The 22,152-nt window shown below is 43.6% G+C and overlaps 1 protein-coding gene across 4 annotated transcripts; it reads left to right on the top strand.

Annotated features, from left to right (window-relative positions):
- The first annotated feature begins 190 nt into the window (after window positions 1–190).
- AMZ2 (archaelysin family metallopeptidase 2) lies at window positions 191–21,805 on the top strand. 4 transcript variants are annotated; one of them, XM_039502100.1, is made up of 7 exons: window positions 191–301; window positions 4,035–4,317; window positions 5,649–5,822; window positions 7,565–7,693; window positions 17,565–17,728; window positions 20,525–20,701; window positions 21,509–21,805. In XM_039502100.1, the coding sequence occupies exons 2-7, from the start codon at window positions 4,035–4,037 to the stop codon at window positions 21,653–21,655; spliced, it is 1,074 nt and encodes a 357-aa protein (XP_039358034.1). In that variant the 5' UTR covers window positions 191–301; the 3' UTR covers window positions 21,656–21,805. The 4 variants fall into 4 exon arrangements, with proteins under 4 accessions (XP_039358034.1, XP_039358035.1, XP_039358032.1 ...); XM_039502098.1 differs by lacking the exon at window positions 191–301 and adding an exon at window positions 321–407; XM_039502099.1 differs by lacking the exon at window positions 191–301 and adding an exon at window positions 685–809.
- The last annotated feature ends 347 nt before the right edge of the window (window positions 21,806–22,152 follow it).

The following is a 22,152-nucleotide window of genomic DNA, read 5'->3' on the forward strand; positions in this document are numbered from 1 at the left end:
CTCCTGGGTTGGTCAAAAGTTAGGGGAGGGGTCCTTGTGATTCTTGATGCAAAACAAGGCCAGGTTTTAGCATAGTTGGCTACTCTTCCAGTCTTATGACTGGGGGTGTATTTCTTTAAAGCCCCAGCTGCTGGCAGCAAGAGATGGCACATGGAGCTCAGCTTGCTTTCTTTTTCAAGGAACTATCTAACCCTTGTGGCTGCCGAGAAAAGCTCGAGAACATGGAGCGAGTGGGATTTCCAGGCTCGGAGCCCGGAAGGCAAAGACGCCGCACCTGCAATTCATTACAAATCATGAGCTGGTGATGGAAAAAGTCATTTGTTTGCTGTGTTGTGGCTGGGTTGGCCCCAGGGTACTAGAGAGCGATGGTGGGGGAGGCGAGCTCTGTGACTGGACCAGTTTCTGGGGTGAGGGAGGCCAGCTTTGGCACCACAGAGCTCTGCTTCAGGGGCCGAGGGGGATGCTTGGGAAGAGTGTGGGGGGTGGTCGCCTGCGGGGGAGAGTTATGGGGTGCGGGGAGGCTGTGGGGAGAAGGGGGCGTGGCACTACGCGGGTCAGGAGGATGTGGGGGGCCCCTATGAGAATGCGGGGAGGGGCAGCTCCGGCCCCTCACCCCCAGCAGCCGCTCTAACCGCCCGTGAGGTTTGAGTCCCTCTGCCGCGGGGTGGCGGGCTGGGCGCGCCCCGCCTGGGACTCGGAGCGGGGCCACGCAGGGAGCGGGGCGGGCTCTGGTCTAGAGCCGCCCCTGCCGACTGCCGCGCCGCTGGGACAGCGGGCAGGGCCCCGCCTCCGGGCGCTGGGGCAGGAGGGTGAGGCCGCGCCCAGGGCCGCACGGGCCGCACAGGGGCGGAGGGGCGAGGGGGGTTCACCAGGCGGAATGCGGGGAGGCAGAGAGGACGCTGGGATCGGTGTGGGGGGTGCCGTGGGGTTGTCTGGAGGGGTGGGGGTAGTGGTTGCTGGGAGGGTTGTGGGGGTGCCGTGAGGCCTGGGGATGCTGGGAGGGTTGTAGAGGGTTGTGGGGGTGTTGTGAGGCCAGGGGATGCTGGGAGGGTTGAGAGGGGTGGGGGTGTTGTGGGGTTGCTGAGAGGGTGGGGGCAGGGGGCTGAGAGGGTTGTGTGGGGTGTTGTGAGGGTTGGGGCGATGCCATCAGGCCTGGGGATGCTGGGAGGGTTGTGGTGCGTGTTGTGAGGCCAGGGGATGCTGAGAGGGTTGGGGGTGTTGTGGGTGTTGCTGAGAGGGTGGGGCAGGGAAGCTGGGAGGGTTGTGGGGGGTGTAGTGAGGCCAGGGGATGCTGGGAGGGTTGGGGGGGCAGGGGGTGTTGAGAGGGTTGGGGGTGTTGTGGGGTTGCTGAGAGGGTGGGGCGGCAGGGGGTGCTGAGAGGGTTGTGTGGGGTGTTGTGAGGGTTAGGGGCGGTGCCATCAGGCCTGGGGATGCTGGGAGGGTTGTGTGGGGTGTTGGCAGGGCAGGGGGTGCTGAGAGGGTTCTGTGGGGTGTTGTGAGGCCTTGGGATGCTGGGAGGGTTGGGGGGGGCAGGGGGTGTTGAGAGGGTTGGGGGGGTGTTGTGGGGGTTGCGGAGACGGTGGGGCGGCAGGGGGTGCTGAGAGGGTTGTGTGGGGTGTTGTGAGGGTTGGGGGTGGTGCCATCAGGCCTGGGGATGCTGGGAGGGTTGTGTGGGGTGTTGGCAGGGCAGGGGTGCTGAGAGGGTTCGGTGGGGTGTTGTGAGGCCTTGGGATGCTGGGAGGGTTGGGGGCAGGGGTGTTGAGAGGGTTGGGGGTGTTGTGGGGTTGCTGAGAGGGTGGGGCGGCAGGGGGTGCTGAGAGGGTTGTGTGGGGTGTTGTGAGGGTTGGGGGTGGTGCCATCAGGCCTGGGGATGCTGGGAGGGTTGTGTGGGGTGTTGGCAGGGCAGGGGTGCTGAGAGGGTTCTGTGGGGTGTTGTGAGGCCTTGGGATGCTGGGAGGGTTGGGGGAGGCTGGGGGTACTGGTAGGGTTGTGGGGGGCAAGGGGTGCTGGGTGTGTTCTGGGGGAAGCAGGGGGTGCTGTGGGGGCCAGTGGGATGCTAGGAGAGGTGTGGGAGACATGCTGTGGAGGCAAGGAGCAACGCTGGGAGGAGTGTATGGTTGGGGGATGCTGGGTGTGTGTGTGGGCTACTATGAGGGGCGAGGGATTGTCAACCTTGGTTGGACATATTCCTGGAGGTTTCATCAGATGACCTAATCTTTAATTTCTGGAGACTGCAAAACAATCCCAGAGGGTTAAGAACCCTAACTAGTGGGGATGCTGGGACTGATGTGTGGGACGTGTAATGTGGGTTGTACACAACGTGTGGCTGTAGTGGAATGTAATGGGGTCTGTGTGGGGAAGTAATTGGGGTTGCTGTGGGGTGTGTGGTTATGGGATTAGGGTATGTATTTGGAGGTGTGAGGTGGATTCTGTACTAATCCCATGCACCCTGGGATAGGATGTGTAGGCATGAGGGATGAATTTCAGTGTCTCCCTTTGAGGTCTGACCAACACAAACAAAAAAATAGTCCCTCTTCTCTGCATCTGATACTTTTCTTTTTCTCATTTAAAAAACAGCAACGACTACAATCAAAAGTGTGTTAAAATAAAATACAGTCTTTGTGCACAATGGACTGGTACTAATTGTATCAACATTGTTTCCTCAAAAATCTCCTCAATCCTGCCTAATACTTTTTGTAACACATTGTTAGGAGAATGAAAATATCATCTATAAAATCTCCTTTCTCATAAATTTACATATATGTTTATATTATGTTCTACTCTTAATTATCAGAGGGGTAGCCGTGTTAGTCTGGATCTGTAAAAAGCAACAAAGAGTCCTGTGGCACCTTATAGCTTATGCTCCAATACATCTGTTAGTCTATAAGGTGCCACAGGACTCTTTGTTACTCTTAATTATTGAGTCTACTTTTTATTTCCTAATACACCCTGCAGTGTAGGCACAATTGTTATCAAAGCCCAGAGTCCGCTAATCACAGATGAAGATACAGGGGAGAAGCAAGAGATGAAATAGCAAGATACTATCTTAAGTGGTGGATGATTAACAGAAGTGTCCTTATGGGGGGGAAAATTGGCATTCATTTGTATTATACTGATAAGTGCTTCACCCACTGTGTAATGATGAATTGTTTGTGGGGTTTTGTTTTTTTTATCACAATGCCTTTTGTTCAGTCAGTTGTTGCTAGCATTGACTAAGCATACAGAAGAAACAGCTTCCTGGTCTTGATTCTCCTACATCAGCATAAACCTATTGAAGTCAGCTGAGGGAGTTGCACTGTTTTTGTTGTTGTTGTTTGTTTTTTTGTTTTTGTTTGTTTGTTTACACTGGAGCAAGTGAGATTAGAATCAGTTCTAAAGATCTTGTTGGAGTGGGAGCCACTAGAGCAGTGGTTCTCAAACTTTTGTACTGGTGACCCCTTTCACATAACAAGCCTCTGAGTGCAACCTCCCTAATAAATTAAAAACACTTTTTAATATATTTAACACCATTATAGATGCTGGAGGCAAAGCAGGGTTTGAGGTGGAGGCTGACAGCTCGCGACCCCCCAGGTGGTAACCTCACGACCCTCTGAGGAGTCCTGACCCCCAGTTTGAAAATCCCTGCACTAGACTGATATAGTAGCAACAGGGATTTTTTAAAGCAGAGAATGACGTGAGGGAATACATAGAACTAGACTGGGAATTGTGAGTTTGTAGCAAAACTTTCCCATGCTGGTCACTTCCCCCTCCCCTCCAAAAAGCAGAAGCTGCTTGTGTATTTAGGGGCTGGGTATGGAAATTGTAGGGAAAAGAGGAAGCTAAAGGGCCTGTGCCTCAGCAATCCTGGCTGGTTAGCTAGCAACAGGCTGTGGAAAACAGCTTGTTAGCTTACCAACACCTCAGAAAAGGAATGAGAAGCTAGGGGTCATCAGGTGGTGGTAGAGAAAGGAAGGAAGCTGTTTAGAATACATGCTAGGTATGAAACCTGGATTTTATAAATGCTTTTGGTCTTTTATCTCTTTCCCTTTGGTCAGATGAGGGTAATTAAACATTCTGAGCAGGCCCTGAAGACAGCATTGATCTCCAAGAACACACAGCTTGTGACGCTGTATGAGAATCTTGAGTCTAGGGAGAAGCGTTTGCTGAATGAAGCGTTTCAGCCAGACAGTGTTCTCTTCAGACCCATCACTCTTCATTCGGAGTCAGACTGGATCTCCTCACACCCTGAGCCCACCCAGGACTTTGAACAGTTTTATAACGATCCTTACAGAAGCAGACCGACATCTCGGAAAAGTGCCATTTATGTACAGCCCATTGGTAATGTCTAACTGTGATCGCTGAACCAAGCCATCTGTGTCTTTAATATGCTTGTCCCATTAAATATGAACTAATTAGGTGTTATGTTCCAATTTTCAAATAAAAAGACTTTACAGTAGATCTCAGACAAAGTAGTCTAGTGGTTAGAGCAGGGGACTTGGGAGTCAGGGCTCCTGGGTTTTATTCCTGATTCAGACATTCAGCTATGGTGTTATGAAAAATTCACTAAAGTCCTGATCCTGCAAGCACTTATGGATGTGCTTAACTTTACTCATCTGAGTAGTCCTATTAGAGTCAATGGAACTGCTCATGTGAGTAGAGGTAAACTCATCCATAAATACGTGTAGGATTAGGCCTTTCTGTGCCTCGGTTTACCCCTCTTCAAAATGGTGAATACTTAATTAAGCATTACTGGAGTGTTGTGAAGCTTAATGTTTACAATGTGCTTTGGTTTCTTTGGATGAAAGGTGCTATACAAATTTCTGTTATTTAATATGTTTTTTCCGTAGTATGTTGCATAGAGACATGTCATTGAGGATCACAGTAAATAATATAGATGGATTTAAGTCATAATTCCTGGTAGTTTTCACAGTTTTTGATTAACTTGTGTATAAAAATGTGTTTTAAGAAAAACAGGAACAGTCATAATCTTGGGAAAAGAAACCCATTGAGGGTAAAAACAAACGAAAAAAACAAATACAATATGCTAAAACTCAGTCCTTCAGTTTCCCTACTCCATCCATATTTGATCAGTGTTTATGGGAATTGCCATTACTCTTAAAGCTGAAATTTTAATTACAGGTATGAGTAATGGATTCACTATTGCAGTCTACAGCACTGACGTCGGTTTCTGTGTTGCCTCTTGTGGGTAGCATTGTATTGTTTGGCTTTTTTTAATATCGTGTATCTCAGCACTTGACCGTGATAAACAATGCCCTTATTTAAAAAACAAACAAACCTCCCACTTCATTACTGTACAATAATTATCCCAAACATGGCTGTATCATAGTTTATGAGATGTAGTATCTTGGAGTATTGCAGTAGAATAACTTGGTCACTTTGTTTTTAGGCTAAGGGAATAGAAGATAATAAAATAAAGAGAGGCTTTCTTGGAATTGCATGGAAATGGTGAAAGGTTACAATTGTGTTTGTTCTGTGTTCTATAATATTGCTCGTATTTTCTTTTGATAACTTGGGGGTAAATGTGATGTTCATTAACAAACATGAAATAAGACGGAATATTAAAGTTGTCATTCTTTTGGGGTATTTTTTTTTTAATGAACTGCCATAGCAGGTTTATAACCTGATGTTATTTTGGACTGCTTATATAGGTTCTTTTGGGGACACCAAAGTTAGTACGGAGGATTATATGAAATGGTTGAAGGATTACTGTGAAGCCTTTTACTATGGCCTCTCTGTAAAAATCCTGGAGCCGGTTCCTGTTTCACACACAGGTTGTGCTTTTCGAGTGAATGAGTACACATGCAATCTACAGATTCATGCAGGTATGTAGGGAGGAGAAGAACATCAAGTTCGGAACCAGCTCATTGCTAAAAGATTGGGATAATAAATGAACACTGAGTTTCTTGAAACTCTTAAGTCGTGGTGTTGTGATGATAAATACGTTAAAGATTGTGAGGTGTTCAGATACTACAGTTTGGGGGGGGGTTATAGCAGTGCCATAGGCAGACAGAGAGAAGGATGGATAACTTCAGATTCTTTGTCAGCAGCTCACCAGAATCTCCAGTCATGTGACTTACAGTGTAGTGGAGAAGTGTCGCTTAGTTGTTTGAGCATAAGTCTAGGACTCAGTAATGCAAGAGCCTGATCCCAGCTCTGGTTTCAGACCTGATTCTGCAACCTTTATTCATGTGAGTAGTTCCATTGCCAGCAGTGGGGTGATTCATTCAAATAAGAGCATCTGCATCAGGCTTCGAAAAAGCAGTTGAGTCATTCTGTTATATCAATATAACACATGCCTGGTAGTGCATCCAGGTTTGATCACTAAGTTCCCTAAACTAACCAAATGGTCAGCTAGCCAAGTAGTTTTCTCTTGAACGTTAGTTATTTAAAATGAACACAAATGTATGAGTCTAAAGATCAAATAGATGTCCAGCTAGTTTGGACTGAGATACATTTTCTTTGGATATTGCCATGAAACCACTTGATTGCCTATTCTGTTCATTCCCTCTGAAGCACCTGGCATTGGCCACTGTCGGAAGACGGGATACTGGGCTAGACGGACCTTTGGTCTGACCAGTATGGCCATTCTTCTGTTTCTAATGTTATCTTTTTTGACCCTTAGAATGTCAGTCATGGTGGTGATTTTTGTGATGTGACTACTAGAAACTTTGCTGAGACCATCAAGTGTCCCTCTGACTTTTAGGACTTTTAACCTGCAATAGGTTCAAGCATCTACCTTTATTAAGCAGCCTGACCACTCTTGTAAAACTGCATTGAATAGAAAAATATTATCTACCCTAAGGGCTTGTCTAGGCTTATTGCTTTGCCAAAGCTCACTATGAAACTTTCAGTGCACTTTAGCAGGGTCCACGTGGTGACTTAGTGCACAGCAAGCTAGTGTGCTGTAGCTTTCTGTGCACTAATACAGTGTGTTAACAAGCCCCAATTCATCCTGATACCAATCCTGCAAACAGAACTCCCATTGGAAATTCTGTGTATGGTGGGTTTTTACAGAGTCTGACCGCATGTTAGCAGCATTAGTGGCTTCAGTTTGATAATGTGGCTGGACCCCTACATTGCATAATCCAGTGGCTTCTCAACCTTTCTGGACTACTGTACCCCCCTCAGGAATCTGATTTGTCTTGTGTACTCCCAAGTTACACCTCACTTAAAAACTACTTGCTTATAAAATCAGACATAAAAATACAAAAGTGGCACAGCACACTATTACTGAAAAATTGCTTACTTTCTCATTTTTACCCTATAAAATAAATCAATTGGAATATAAATATTGTACTTACATTTCAGTGTATATTATATAGAGCAGTACAAACAAGTCATTGTCAGTATGAAATTTTAGTTTGTACTGACTTTGCTACTGCTTTTTATGTAGCCTGTTATAAAACTAGGCAAATATCTAGATGGGTTGCTGTACTCCCTGCAACACCTCTGAGTGCCCACCTGGTTGAGAACCACTGGCATAATCCTATGACTGCTTTCACAGGTTTCTTCTGTGGTGACACATGCTTCTCCTGAAAGGAATTGTTTTCTGTTGTTTATACAGGGGACCTCTTGAAATACCTAAAGAAGAAAAAGCCAGAAGATGCTTTCTGTATTGTTGGGATAACAATGATAGATCTTTATCCAAGGGAGTCCTGGAATTTTGTCTTTGGCCAAGCCTCTTTGACAGAAGGTATTATGTCTGGAGTATATCAGTGGAGAAAACTAAAATGATTCCAAAATGCTAGGAATCAATTTACTATTAAAATGTGTATAAAATATGATAAATATGGGAAAATATTAATTGAATTGATATATAATTTATGGGTAGATAATTTTTAAAATAGTATGTGATATTATTTGAACTCTTACAGTTCAAAATCACTACATTCAAAAGACAGTTAAAAAGTAAGAAACAGTTTTGATTAATCTACTGTTAAAAGAAAAATCTCTAAAACGGGTCGGCAACCTTTCAGAAGTGGTGTGCCAAGTCTTCATTTAGTCAGTCTGAATTAAGGTTTCGCGTGCCAGTAATACATTTTAATGTTTTCAGAAGGTCTCTTTCTATAAGTCTGTAATATATAACTAAACTATTGTTGTATGTAAAGTAAATAAGGTTTTTAAAATGCTTACAAAGCTTCATTTAAAACTAAATTAAAATGCAGAGCCCCCTGACTGGTGGCCAGGACCCAGGCAGTGTGAGTGCCACTGAAAATCAGCTTGCGTGCTGCCTTTGGCACCCATGCCATAGGTCGCGTACTCTTGCCCTAAAACTTTGTTCATAACTTTAAATATGTTTCCCTTTCTATACTGAATCTTGTTGGATAAGTTCACAGCCATAAAGGGGATTTTTTGGTTGACACAGTAGGGTTGGTGTTGGTTTCTGTGTGTTTGTCTAGAGAGTTACAGAAGTGCCAAAGAAATTGAGCTCACATTTTCAAGATGTAATTTTTCATACTCTGGTAAGTAAGCAATGCATTTGCTTTTTAAAATAAAATCTTATGCAAATAAAGAAGGCTTTGCTGCCCAAACAACTTAAACCCAGCTCAGAACATGTCAATGTCTGTCCAAATCGCCTATTTTTCTTTGATTCTTTACTGCTACAAGTGGGCTGAAAAAGAACAGCCAAAATTAGTGAGTTGCTGCTACAAAGACTCTGAGAACCTTCTGCAACACCAAAACCCCTTGGCAAAGGGTCCCCTGTTCTTTGCAGACAACTCTCACCTCAGACAAACCCTGTACACCAAACATTGTACAGGGTATTTATCCATAGAGAGAAACATAAGCTATCTACAGAAGACTCATAACTTGTCAAGATTCATAATCATTGTGAGATGTATGTATGGGATGGATATATATGAAATGAGAAAGAATGCTTGATGACTTGCAGTAAAAATTAGTCACTGGGGTTAATGCCTATTCCAGGGTGGGGGAGTCGTCACCCCTTGCTGTTTAGCCGAGGATGCAATGCAAGGCTCAGTTTAGCTTTGTGCAATAGTAAGACTTTGAATGAGAAACCATCAGAGGCAACTGCAAACAATCGAAACCACTTGAAGGTTAAAAAAAGGGACTTTACAACAAGACAGGGGTTTGCCCTCTCTCTGAATAGGAACAAAAGGTTGGTTTCATTATAACAGGAGGAAAGACCCTCTGGATCCATTCACTAAAGAAACTCCTTGTGGAACGAGGGTGTTTTCATTCATGTTTGCATCATATTTCTTGGTAAACTAGACAACTCTGCAACAGACTGAACTTTGTGGGGGAAACCTACTTTATTTGGTAGGAAAGGTATTTATTAATAAATATAGACCCAAGTTGACATTTTGTGATTCTGTTTTGCATTGTAACCATATGTTTCCACTGCTCTCTTGTTTCTAGTTAAATCTTTATTCTTTCTTACAATAAAACAATATTAGCTTTATTTCAGTGCTCATAAGGACTGTGTGGTTTACAGGAGCGGTGGGTTAAGATAAAACTGGAATACACTTAGGGTGACCAGATGTCCCGATTTTATAGGGACAGTCCTGATTTTAGGGTCTTTTTCTTATATAGGCTCCTATTCCCCCCCACCCCCCGTCCCGATTTTTCACATTTTCTGTCTGGTCACCCTAAATACACTGCTCCTTCGGGAGCAGAGGATCTGGGATTTCTGTGAGTTGCCAGTGTCGTAGGGGAATGATCCAAAGGAACTTGGGGACTGGAGTGCACCTATTGTTCACCTGCAAGGGAAAGTTAGAGCTGGCATAGTCCAGAGGAGAGGGCTTGAGTGGCTGAAGGGCTGATGGTGTTAGGGAGATGACGCCCAGCCAGGCAGTGGCAGGACTTCCTCACGCTGGAGGTAGGGGATAACAAGGTGACTCTCAGTCTTGAGTACACTAAGAACTGTCACACCCTCTATCTAACAGGCTAAGATGTGGGCGATGTCTTTCACTAGATATACTGGAAATTAGAAGTATTTCGACAGGTTAGTCACGCAGCAGATGTAATGTTATGTACATTTTTATGTTGTGTACAATTTTAAATGAAAATAACTTTTTAAAAAAAAAATCTTGCAGTCTTATGATCTAGTCTTCCTTGTACTCCTAAATCTCCCGGTCACATAAAATCAGAATTTGGCATTCTCTCGGGGTACTAATTGAGCCTCTAGGTTGTGATAGACTTTCGCTGTTGCAAAAAACCCAAATGATTGTTAATGTAATTTTTTTAATGCATAAAGTCATCATAACATTTAGACTGTTTGGTTTTGAGTCTGGTGTCAGTTCACTGTAAATTAGGAGTCAGTACAACAAGGGCAATGGGAGTGACTCCTGCATTAGTGAAAGGAAACACAGGCCCTCTCTGTCCTGATTGCATGTTTGCACCATGAGTTCACTTCATGGACCACAACAGCCTTTAGTCTATGATACCCAAAATCTACATCTCAAAATATTGTTCTTTGGCTTTTTCACCATAAAATAGAGTGCCTGTGGTATTCAAAGCAAAAATATAAAACATTTTCTCATCTTAGCTATTCCAAAAACATGTATGCTCGCAAAAATCTGATCAAGTCAGTGACAGGGTAAAATGGTTCGCTTAGCAGCAGGGCTTAGTGGGCATGTATATTTAACTGCAAGACTTAGTTGGCATAAAAAGCAATCTTGCCATGGGCCTGATTCTGTACTCAGTTATAACTGGACAGCTGCATTGATTTAATTGGGGATTGCTGGACATAAGTGCAAGTAGATTTTGGTCTGACATCTGTCCAAAGCAGTGTAAGTAGCTCTGTCTATTTCGCCAGAGTCTGATTGCTAGCAATCAAATCCAGTTTGCATAGGTGCTTCTGATTTGACTCATTCTTCAATTCCTGGCTTATGGGCCTGATACAACAAGCACTCTGTTTGCCAAACTCCCATAGAAATCAGTGGAATTGCCCTTCCTTACACATGGGGTGAATTTGGAATTTTTTATATGTTGATTCTTTTTTTCATAATTGAGATTCTAACTTATTTAACAAAATACTGTTTGAAAAGAATCAATTGACTTATGTTCACCTTAAAGGTTCACAGTTAAAATTTTGGCCCCGTTATGTATATTTTTAATTTAAACAGTATTTTTCCATTTCAGTGTTCCTTTTTTATTTTTATTTCCCCTATATTGGCCAGGTGACTCCAGAAATGAGGAATCTAAATTATCTGTGCATCACCTGTGACAAAACCTGGCTCAGGCTCCAAGTCAGCAAGGCACTTAATCATGTGACTAAGTTTGTGAGTAGCCCTGTGGACTTGAATGAGACTTCTCACACATTTAAAGTTAGCCTCACACTTAAGTACCTTCCTGAACTAAGCAATACTGCTTAGGGCCTGATTCTGGGAGGCTTTGGATGTGCTCATTTGCCATTGACATCAATCTCAGGATTGGCCCTAATATGGCTATGATCAAAAACTTGGGAACACCAAATGTTAGTCAAAATACAAAATCACTCCAAACCAAAACTAAAACAAAATGAGCAAATGGAATAAGACAAAAATAAAACAGGACCAAAACATTGAACCCAATTCTAAATGAAATGCAGGGACCATGCACGTAGGCCCAGTGCACAAGCTCATTCACTGATATCCAGAGCTGCCTTAAAAGGATGTGTTTCCCAGTGCTACTGGACTCCTAACCTCAGAACTGCCTGCCTGCCACAAAATGTGCCTTCAGAGAGCATTTTTATTAGGTGGAGATGACCTCTGAACCCAAAATGAGACAAGTATCAAGAACTATATTTCTTTAGTTGAAATAGAAACATAAACTTCCAGAGTTGCCTGGAACAGCCCCATCTACCCTTTTAGGGAACTTTTTAAATACCTTTTTAATGATATTTTGTAATAGTGCAGTTTTGAAAAAAATAAGCCATCAGTTGGAATCTCTGCATTAAAGTTGAAAGCTCAGCCTTAACTCTATCCCCTGCTCTTGTGCCTTATAAAGTGTGGTCCAATCCTGGGAGATGTTGAGAGACTCTGCAGCCAATGGGAGATGGAGGTGCTCAGGGTCAAGCTTGTACATTGTTTGAGGCAAGGCCTGTGTCTTCTGCTTGATACAGCAAGTATCAGAGGGGTAGCCGTGTTAGTCTGAAGCAAAAAAGCAAAAGTAAATCACCTTACCTTATATCAGAACACATGTTTGCAGCATGAATACCACTTTTTTGATTCGCATGCATGCAAAGAAAGGGTATTCACCCACGAAAGCTCATGCTGCAAAACGTCTGTTAGTCTATAAGGTGCCACAGGATTCTTTGTTGTTGATACAGCAAGGCACCTATCATGCTTTTGGAGGCTGTAAAAGATTAATACAATCTATAATACATCCTGGAAGAGGTCTTTTTTTTTTTTTAATGTAAAAATGTCTGCACTGATTTTAATAAAACTTTATACACACACAGCCACAAAATACCTCTGAGCTTCAACAAAGCCTGCCAAATTTCAGCCTAAAATTAATTAATTTAAGAAAATAATTATTAATTGAAAAGGAGTGGTTAGAATGGAAGGTGGAATTCCACCTGCACCATAGCGTATACCAGCTACACCTCTACCCCGATATAACACGACCCGATATAACACAAATTAGGACAGAACGCGGTAAAGCAGCACTCCAGGGGGGCGGAGCTGTGTGCTCCAGTGGATCAAAGCAAGTTTGATATAACGCGGTTTCACTTATAATGAGGTAAGATTTTTTGGCTCCCGAGGACAGCGTTATATCGGGGTAGAGGTGTATGTCCTGGCTAATGCTGGAATAGCATTTAATAGCAATCTGTATTCACGTAGCTGTGCTTTAGAAAGGGCAGAGATTCTAAAAAGGAAGTTGCACCCATTTCACTCTGCTGCACCCATTCTATTCAATAGCTAAGCATAGAGGGTGGGATCCATGAAGGGACTTAGGTGTTACAACGCAACACAACACAGCACCTAACTTCTGGCACCTAGAAAATCCAAGAATATCCCGGCCATCCACCAAGTCGAGTGAGGTGCCTAGGCTTCCTCTACAACACCTGGGAAATTAAAATGAATAGATTGGGGAGGCAAAAATCTGTCTAAACCTGATGAAAATATAATAAAAACAAATAAATGTTCTGTTTTCTCAACCTTTCATGAGCAATTTAAACAAATTAACATCAAGTAAGGATCAAGCGTGGCTTCTGGCTTTGTAGTTGGTTGTTTTGTTTTTTGATTGCCTGGCAGTATGGATCATTGTGTTTGGTTTCTGTGACACAGACCACATCTTCAACAGTGGTCCATGTATTTGTGACAACATGTGTTTGTGTTTGGTGTCCACTCAGATGAATTGTGAATGCGAAGCAAATGCTGTTTGTGCTCAAATTGCAAATTTTTCCATGGGCTGAACAGCAGATTCAAAGATAAAGATTTGGGGCTTGATTTCCCCATTGCTAAATGTCCCTCTGGCAGTGGTGTAACTCCACTCATCTAGTTTCAGTAGAGTTATGCCAACTTTAAAACTGGAGTAATACATTGGTGACTGAAGCCCATGGCTGAGACTCTTCTGAAAATTCAGCTAATTGAGCATAAACTCACGTGCCAAAGAAGCCCATATGCAATTGCTAAAATTAACTAAGAAATAGTGGTATCTCTTCATATTATCTCTTTGACATTAAGCAGACAGAAAATGTCCTATTGTTCGCCTTTGTTCGTAATCCTGCTTTAGGAGAGAAGTCTGTAATCCCTTATTATACAGTAAATCACCTGATACCATTCCAAATTTGCAAACTCAAAATTTAAAATTTGAGTGAAGTTTGAGACCAGTGTAAAATAATCTGGTGGAGTCTTTAACACTTTATTTGAAGTTTGTGGAGAACATTAATGTTGTTAAAACAGTAGTTTACATGCAGCGCCGGGGCTTTTTGACTAACTGCATGTGTTGTTTGGATGCACTTTGTTTAGTTTACCATTTGACATATAAAATCTGAGATACATGGTGTTTTATGCTGAAACAATATGTGTATTTATTGCTAATATATAAAGTATCATAATTAAGGCTAAGTTTTTGTCACAGATATTTTTAGTAAAAGTCAGGGACAGGTCACGGGCAAAAAAAGAAAAATTCACTGAAACCGTGACCTGTCCCTGACTTTTACTAAATATATCCCCGACAAAATGGGGATCCGTGGGCCCAGACTGCCTGAAGTGGGGCAGCTGCGCAGGGACTAGGAGCTGCCTGCAGCAGCTGGGAGCTGTAGGGTACCCCTGGCCACCCACAGCTCTGGGGGCCTGCAGCGGCCGGGAGCTTGGGGGTTCCCCACTGCCTGTGGTGGCCAGGAGTTTGGGGGTTCCATCAGCAGCTCTGGGGGCCCCCACCACCTGCGGCGGCTGAGAGCTCAGGGGTTCCCCCACCACTGGCAGCTCCGGAGGCCCACAGCACCCATGGCGGGTGGGAGTTCTGGGGGTTCCTCTGTGGCAGCCAAGAGCTGTGGGGAACCCTGCTGCCAGTGGTGGCTTGGAGATCCAAGGGCTGACAGCTATGGCAGGGGTACCCCGCAGCTCCCTGCCCCCACAGGCCATGGAGTACCCTGCAGCTCCCAACCACCGTAGGTTGGAGTTACAGAGGTCACTGGAAGTCACGGATTCTGTGACTTCCGTGACTAAATCGTAGCCTTACTCTTAATTGCTGTTGTGCAGATTTTCAACTAGATAAAATGCACTGGGAAGATGTTAAAGTGCCCATATTCAAAACTTATCTTATGACGCCATCACGCACACATTTTGGAGACTCTCACAATTTGTAGAATTACCACTTGAGTTCATTTCTGCAGAGCTCCTGCACTATAGAATTTAGCATCACTTCACAGTGGTAGGGAACTTTTACCCTGAAAAACTTTAGGTGTCCAGAGAGTTTAGGCACTTACATGGTTTGCTGGGAATTTTGTGGATTGCAGTGGAGCCCAAACTGTGTCTTAGGTGCCTAAGTACTGTCGTGAATCCCACCCCAAGTTCTCAAGCTACATTGAATGTCTGGCAGTCTGCATTTTTTGTCTGTAAACTTAAACATGATGGTGAAATTCCTCAGAGGTGCTGAATAACTGTAACACCTGCTGACTTTATTGGGTGGTGTAGCTGATTGGTACCTCTCAGGATCTGTCCTGCGTTGTGTCATGGAGAAAACCACACAGGGAAAATCATCAGATCTAAAGCTCCTTAGTGGAACGTCAGAATATGACACACACAGAGCTGGGAAATGCAGAGCTAGAACGCTCCTTTTGACCCCTAGATATAGTGGGCACCTGCCCTTTTTGCTACTTGTTTGTATTGTACTGTGTTTTCTTTATGTGCAAGAGGAGCTTTAACTGTGACTGTAATCTTACTTATTTTTTTAAGTCAGTCCCTCTCCCTGGGAATGGCTGTGTCCTTCTGGGCCATGTCTCTTAGGGAGGCTGGAAAGTTTTGCTTTCACACTCCCCATTTTAATGTTACCATCCTCCAGGCCTTTTAACTCAGCCATCCTTCTGACAGGATACGCATGGATGGATACTTTTTGGAGGCCCTTCATTGCTGTTACATGGTCAGCTAGATGGGTCATTATTGGGCAACACAAGACGATTCCTCCCTCTGTGGCAAAGTTCTTTTCCCCTGTATCACTTGTACCCCCCTCAAACCCGAGGAGTGAGAACCAGGTGTGGAACTCCCATGCTGCATTGCAGAGTTAAGGCCCTGAACATTCTTGTGTGTGTACATTATTGTTTCTCTTTCTGCTGCTACTATACATAGCACTTCTCTCTTTATTGTAAATCAGCAATGATTCTGAGTAGAAACTTTTGATCATGTGGGGTGTAGGCCTGCTGACTTCTTACATGCAGGACTTCTGTTGATGACATCAGGATTTTATCCTGCAGGAATAGATTTTCAAATGGACTGTTTTTGTTTTTTACAGCAACCTGGGGTGGTTAATGTAAAGTAGGCACCAAATGCCCCTGATAATTACACACATGAATGTGGGGAAGGGAACCTTGTAAATTGTGTTTGACAACCTGAGTCATCCATTCCTTTCTGAGTCACTGTGAATCAGTGGTGCCACAAAAGTCATGTTCCATTCTCAGTGAATAATAATGCGAGGCGCTGGCCGTATGTCTTCTTCATCACATTGCTAATTATAACATCCAAAAGGACATAAATAGCCTAGTAATGTTCAGTGTCCCACTACATTGTTTTTCACAGGGACCTGTCATACAGGAAGTGCTCAGTAGTAAGGTGCCTTGTACTTCAGTTATTCCTGCAATAATTTTTATTTGACAACTCAGAAAAATCAGCACAGTGGGAATATATTGGAAGATCTGGATTCATTATTTGAAAAGGAAATGTACTGTATCTGTGGCATAGATCCTGTGTAGTGTAATGCATTTCAATAATATCTTCCTATGGTTAAGGTACAAGACAGGCAGCCAGGTGTTTTGGATACTAATCCTGCCTTTTCTCCTGATTTTCTCTGTGGCCTTGGACAAATTACTTAATCTCCCTGTGCCACAGTGTATCCCTACGTGAAATTAATGTCTGTAAAGCATGGTGAGATGAAAAGACGCCATATAAGTGCAAAATATTAACAGTAATAATCCATGTGCCTGTTTTAAAGACTGTGCATGTGCAAAATCATGTGCGCTATGGGATCCTAAGTATGTGTTTTCCCCGTTTTTGAAGATTGTGTTACACTGTCAATATGGGACAATTATTTAGCACTTACATCTGCAACTCTTGCTCATATGAGTAGTTCTACTGAAATCAATGGGATTACACAAAGGAGGAAATGCTACTCAATATGAGTAAGGTTAATTGGGCTTTTAAACATCAAGGGAAACTGAGTACAAGAGTTTTTTTGTATTTATTTTTTCAGATATTTGCTCTGAGCTCTGCCAAATCCTTCTGTGACCAGAAGAGGTCGCTAGTAGTACATGTAAGCACTTCTTCTACCTTCTGAGAGGCTGCTCTTTGTACTGCTTTCCAGGGCTTTAAACCAGTGCTCTGCTAAACAGTAGCTAGCTTGCTCAGAAATAGATGAGGGTAGATCTACTTGTACTTCTGTGCTGAGCCATAAACTGAGGGGTACATTCACTAGAACACGTGGTAAAGCAAAATGGTGATTTTAAAACACAGGGTACAATGTTTATTATTTATTTTGATGCTTCCTGTGTTTGAAGACTTCTGTGTTTTGGGTTACATTGTGTTAGATGCACAGAAGTGCTCTTTTGGCATTGACTTAAAATAGCAAATCTAGGACTTCAGATCGTTGTAAATTTAATCACAGTTCTGTTTGTGGGTAGGGCTCAACTTATAACTGCTGGCAATTATGCTCTTCACGAGTCTTCACAGAGAAACCAATGCACAGACGATGGCCTGTTATAGGCAGTCTGGCTTGCTGGGAATATCAGTGTAGGCAGGGAACTCTACAGCGTGGAAAACCCCTGGTTAGGAGGGAGAGAGAGATGGCTGCCCAAAAGCCTAGAATGCACCCTCAAGGGACTGCGGAGTGAGAATACAGGGGCAGTTGCCCTGAACTGTGAAGGTGTCTTCTCTAATAGAATTCCTTTTTGATTTCTTCTCAAGGAATGGGGATCTTCAGCTTTGCCAGGTATGACAGTGACTTTTATAGTGCGAGCTACAAAGGCAGACTGAAGAGTGTCAAGAAGCTTCCCTCAGCAGACTATTCAGTTTTTGATGGCTATTATACTCCTGCAATCAACAGTATGCTGCTTCTGAGGTCCTGCAAGGTCGGTGCCTGTTGGGCTCTAGAGAGTTATTGAAAGCCTTAAATTTCTATTTGGAAATAAAAATAGCTTTTGTTTCTAAAGGTTTAATTCTCCTCTTGCTGGTGTAAATCAGGAGCAACTCCAGTGAAGTCAATGGAGGTACACCAATGTAAATGACAGCAGAATCTGTCCCTTCATCCTCCAGCCCTTCAGTTGAGATCAGGTGGAATGTTCAAACTGATATTCCTTACACTTGTATATATTACTCCTGGGGGAATTCTGCGTTGAAAAAATAAATATTCTGCGTGCAATATTTTAAAATTCTGCAAATTTTATTTGTCCAAATAACACTACGTAATCACAGTACATTTCCTTTTCAAATAATGAATCCAGATCTTCCATGTAGTGAGTCCAATATATTCCCACTGTGCTGATTTTTCTGAGTTGTCAAATCAAAATTATTGCAGGAATAACTGAAGTACAAGGCACCTTACCTGAATTTTAAAATTCTGCAAATTTTATTTGTCAAAATAACACTACATAATCACACCGGTTTCAATTATTTTGGTAATTTATTTAACAGTACCTGTCAGCAAGTATGTCTGTAACAATACAGAGACACAAAAATATTCTCCCAGGAGTAGAGAGTTAAAGAAACCCCTATGACCATCCTGTTTCTCTGCCCCCTCTCCCACAGAGTCCTGCTGGGGGCCAGACACCTACAACCCTTCCCCTTCAGAGCCCAGCCATGCTCCCCCACCCCCAGCTAATACACCTGAAACCCCTCCCCCCCCAGCCCAGCTGCAGGGTACCTCCAGAGCCCAGACACCTGCACCCCTCTGCCTCCAGAGCCCAGCCATGGCCCCTGCAGCCTAGACACCTGCTCCCCTACCCTCAGAGCCCAGAGATCCCAAGGGATAAACAGCCTGATGCTTGGTCCCAGGCTTGTGTGGTGTTTTCTGGACGCTGCCATCTCCTTCCCTCAGGGTGTGCTGAGAAGTGCCCCTGTTGGGGAACCTCTAACTCCCTCCCTGCCGGCAGTGTCTTCTATATATGAACTGGGCTCTGCTGGGTCCTGTGGCCTCTGGTGGCAGCCAGCAGCACTGCAGCCCATTTCTGTGGGGGAAAGGAAATTCTGTGGGCACAACATTAATTTCTGCAAAATTTTGCATTACACGGTGGCACAGAATTCCCCCAGGAGTAGTATATGGGAGCAGAGTTTCTCAGTAGAGGGTACTTGGCAAGGGGGGATTAAAGCCAGATCCGTGAATCTGAACCCTGGTTTGGGAAGAGGCCCAAAGAAGTGACAAAGTTTGGCTCCAAGGATATAGTTCATCTCAAGAGAGTGTTGGTGTTTGCTGTGAGGACTGGGGAGCAGGGGTTAGCACTGGTGGGGCAGAGAACCAGGAGTGGCATGAGCGTTTTTGCAATGGGGAGGGGCTTTGGTTTGCTAAGAGCCCTTTGGTTGGATTGGATCCAGCTCCATTAATCTGGATCCACTACCAGTCTGCTTCACTTTGGTTGGATGGGGCCAGTTCAGTAACCTCCAGGCCTATCTGTTTAATCACCCTCTTCCAGAAGAGATGGTGTCTGTGGAATACCTGAGGGCTTGAGATTTTTTTTCTAGCTGCAGGAAGGTCTTTGTTGAGCTTCAGTTCATCTGCAAATTTGACACCATCAGCTCAGGATTAAACAAAGACTGTGAATGGCTAGCCAACTACAAAAGCAGTTTCTCCTCCCTTGGTTTTCACACCTCAACTGCTAGAAGAGGGCCTCATCCTCCCTGATTGAGCTAACCTCGTTATCTCTAGCCTGCTTCTTGCTTGCATATATATACCTGCCCCTGGAAATTTCCACTATATGCATCCGACGAAGTGGGTATTCACCCATGAAAGCTCATGCTCCAATACGTCTGTTAGTCTATAGGGTGCCACAGGACTCTTTGCTGTTGTTGTTAGTGGGTTCCTGTTGTCAGTAGGTGGATGTGGTTTGATAGCCTTTGTCCGGGGACCTAGAGGGAACAATAGGTGCATTTTTCTAAATTGGAGAAATCACTTCACCTAATCAATATGTTTTAATTTCCAAATCAAGGAAGACCATGCCTCCTTGTGCTCAATATTGACTGAACTAAATAAAACACAGTAAATCCTTAAATTGAATGCCAGTAAACTCAACCTCTGCGGGTCAATCGGGGGCTGCGAGTCTTAGCTTGCTATTGTTTGTGACGCACCTTGAGCTCCCTGGATGTTAGCACTATGCAGATGTGTGAAGAATTATCCTGATAAACAAACATCAGGGTTTTTTAAATCCCTTGAGTGTAGTCTGGGGAGCGGGATATCTTGTTTTTATTACAACAGTGTCTAGAGGCCCCAGCTGAAATTAGGGCCTCGCTATGCTAGGTGCTGTACAAACAGATAGGAAGAGACAGTCCCTACCTCAGGGAGCTTAGAGCCCAAATCCACAATACAGAACAAGGATGGAAGAAAGTAAGCATTACTGTCCCCATTTTGCAGCTGGGGAACTGAAGCACAAAGCAATTGTGATTCACCCAGGTCACAGAGGAAGTTTGTGGCAGGACTGGGAATTGAACACTCACTTCCTTTCCTTAACTACAAGGCCACCCTCTTCATTTTTCTGTAACTAAAATTGGTACCAGGTCTGTTGCCCTGTCTTGGAGTGGGTTGGAAGTGGATCCGTTTTATCATTGGCCCATTTTGTAAGGTGCTATCATGGGTACTGCCAGTGTAGGGAGAGTGGAAGAAAGAGGGGGGAAAAGTATAGATTACAATAATTTACAAAATAAGACCTGTGTTTCAGACCCTGACCCATGAGATTGGGCACATTTTTGGACTCCATCACTGTCAGTGGCTGCAGTGTGTGATGCAGGGTTCCAATCACCTGGAGGAATCAGACCGACGCCCATTGGATCTGTGTCCAATTTGTCTGCACAAGTTGAAGTCTGCCATTGGCTTTCGCATTGTGGAGAGATACCAGGTACAAAGATATTGCTTACTAATGGAAGATTTGTCACTGAGGAACAGACCACTTCTCCTGTGGGTCTAGCACCCTGCCAATAGTTAATGCTTCAGAGAAAATGAAAATCTTCTTTCTGTGTCATGATGCACTTGACTACTTGTGCAACGCTGTATATGGGGGGATTCCTTACAGATCCCTGTGGCTGTTTGCCCATGCCAAAGAGCATTAAATTTGATTATCCAGTAATTAGCATGCATTATCCAATCCCAGTTTTTAACCTTTTGACCCCTTGCAGGAGTGAATCCCACAAACGCACACAGAAGGAAGAAACATTTTTCTTGCATTTGTTTCTGCCGCTTTGTTTGAAACATTGCTATGGAAACTGTAGTTTGTGTCTGGTTTTTTTCTTGGTGCCTTTTTGGTCCCCTGCTGCAGTACTTAAAAGGCTAAAAAATCAGGAGCATAGACGTACATGGCCCCGGGAGGAAACTGTGGTTTGAGACATGCAAAGAAAGATGATTGTTTATGCAGAATACTGGCCCTGTGGTTTATTGGAAACTAAGTGTTTACTTGTTCTACTAAGTAATGAGCTTGAGAAGCAGCTACTTACAATGACAATTCTGTGTAGTTAAGATGGAAGGCAGAATAGCTGTATACACAGTTGGCCTGTTGAAAAGATCCTAATCAATGTAAATTGGATTTGTTGTTACCAATAGAATATAATGGAGAGAGGGGGCGAACAGTTTTGGAGTTGCTCAGTATTTTAATTTGGTCCAGTGTTCATCTGAAACATGAATGGCCATTCAGCTTGCGTATCTTTTCTAGGCCTTACTGGGGTGGATGGATGAAGATCATAGTGGAATGGATGCTGAACTCAGAAATGAAGCCAAGATGGGCTTGCTGAAACCTGTGGAAGCATTTAAGGAGTGTCAAGAGTGGGTATTAAAATGTCTTGATGTCTTGCAGAAATAAAGCTGTAGGAGGCATGTAGTATCAAAGGGGAATCATTCTTCTCTATTTAAAGAGTTACTTTCAGACTGACTACTTCTAAAACTGTTGTAACTTGATATGGATCATCCACTGCATTGTAAGGATCTTTAAATAAAAATCCATCCCTTTGTTGCTGAACATTTAACCTTTATACCCTCCTTCCCCAGACAGTAGCTATTTCTGCCATGACCTTACAATATTTGGTCTCTGCTGCTCTCATGTCAGAAATCAAGGTACATTTTAATCTTAATTGTAGCAATATACAAAAGAACATTTAACATCTTGTAAACAGGGCCTAACGTGTAGTTTTAAAAATATATATTTTAAATGTTTGCGGAGGATTGTGGTGTTTATTTTATTTAGTTTTTTTTCTAGTATTGGAAAATTAGGAGCATTGGACAATGAGGAGTCACTGAAGCTGTAAATGAGGAGTGGTTGTGCAAGTTGTCCAGGCACTGTCACTAAATCAGGGAGAGGAT

This window comes from Mauremys reevesii, linkage group 15 (assembly GCF_016161935.1).
Source record: "Mauremys reevesii isolate NIE-2019 linkage group 15, ASM1616193v1, whole genome shotgun sequence".
In the NCBI taxonomy this organism is placed as follows: Eukaryota; Metazoa; Chordata; order Testudines; family Geoemydidae; genus Mauremys; species Mauremys reevesii.

Coding starts and splice junctions, on each gene's coding strand:
- AMZ2 (XM_039502098.1), top strand. CDS start 366: ATGGTGGGGGAGGCGAGCTCTGTGACTGGACCAGTTTCTGGG. Junction 5,823..7,564: donor CAATCTACAGATTCATGCAG/GTATGTAGGGAG, acceptor TTGTTTATACAG/GGGACCTCTTGAAATACCTA. Junction 17,729..20,524: donor TGCTTCTGAGGTCCTGCAAG/GTCGGTGCCTGT, acceptor CCTGTGTTTCAG/ACCCTGACCCATGAGATTGG.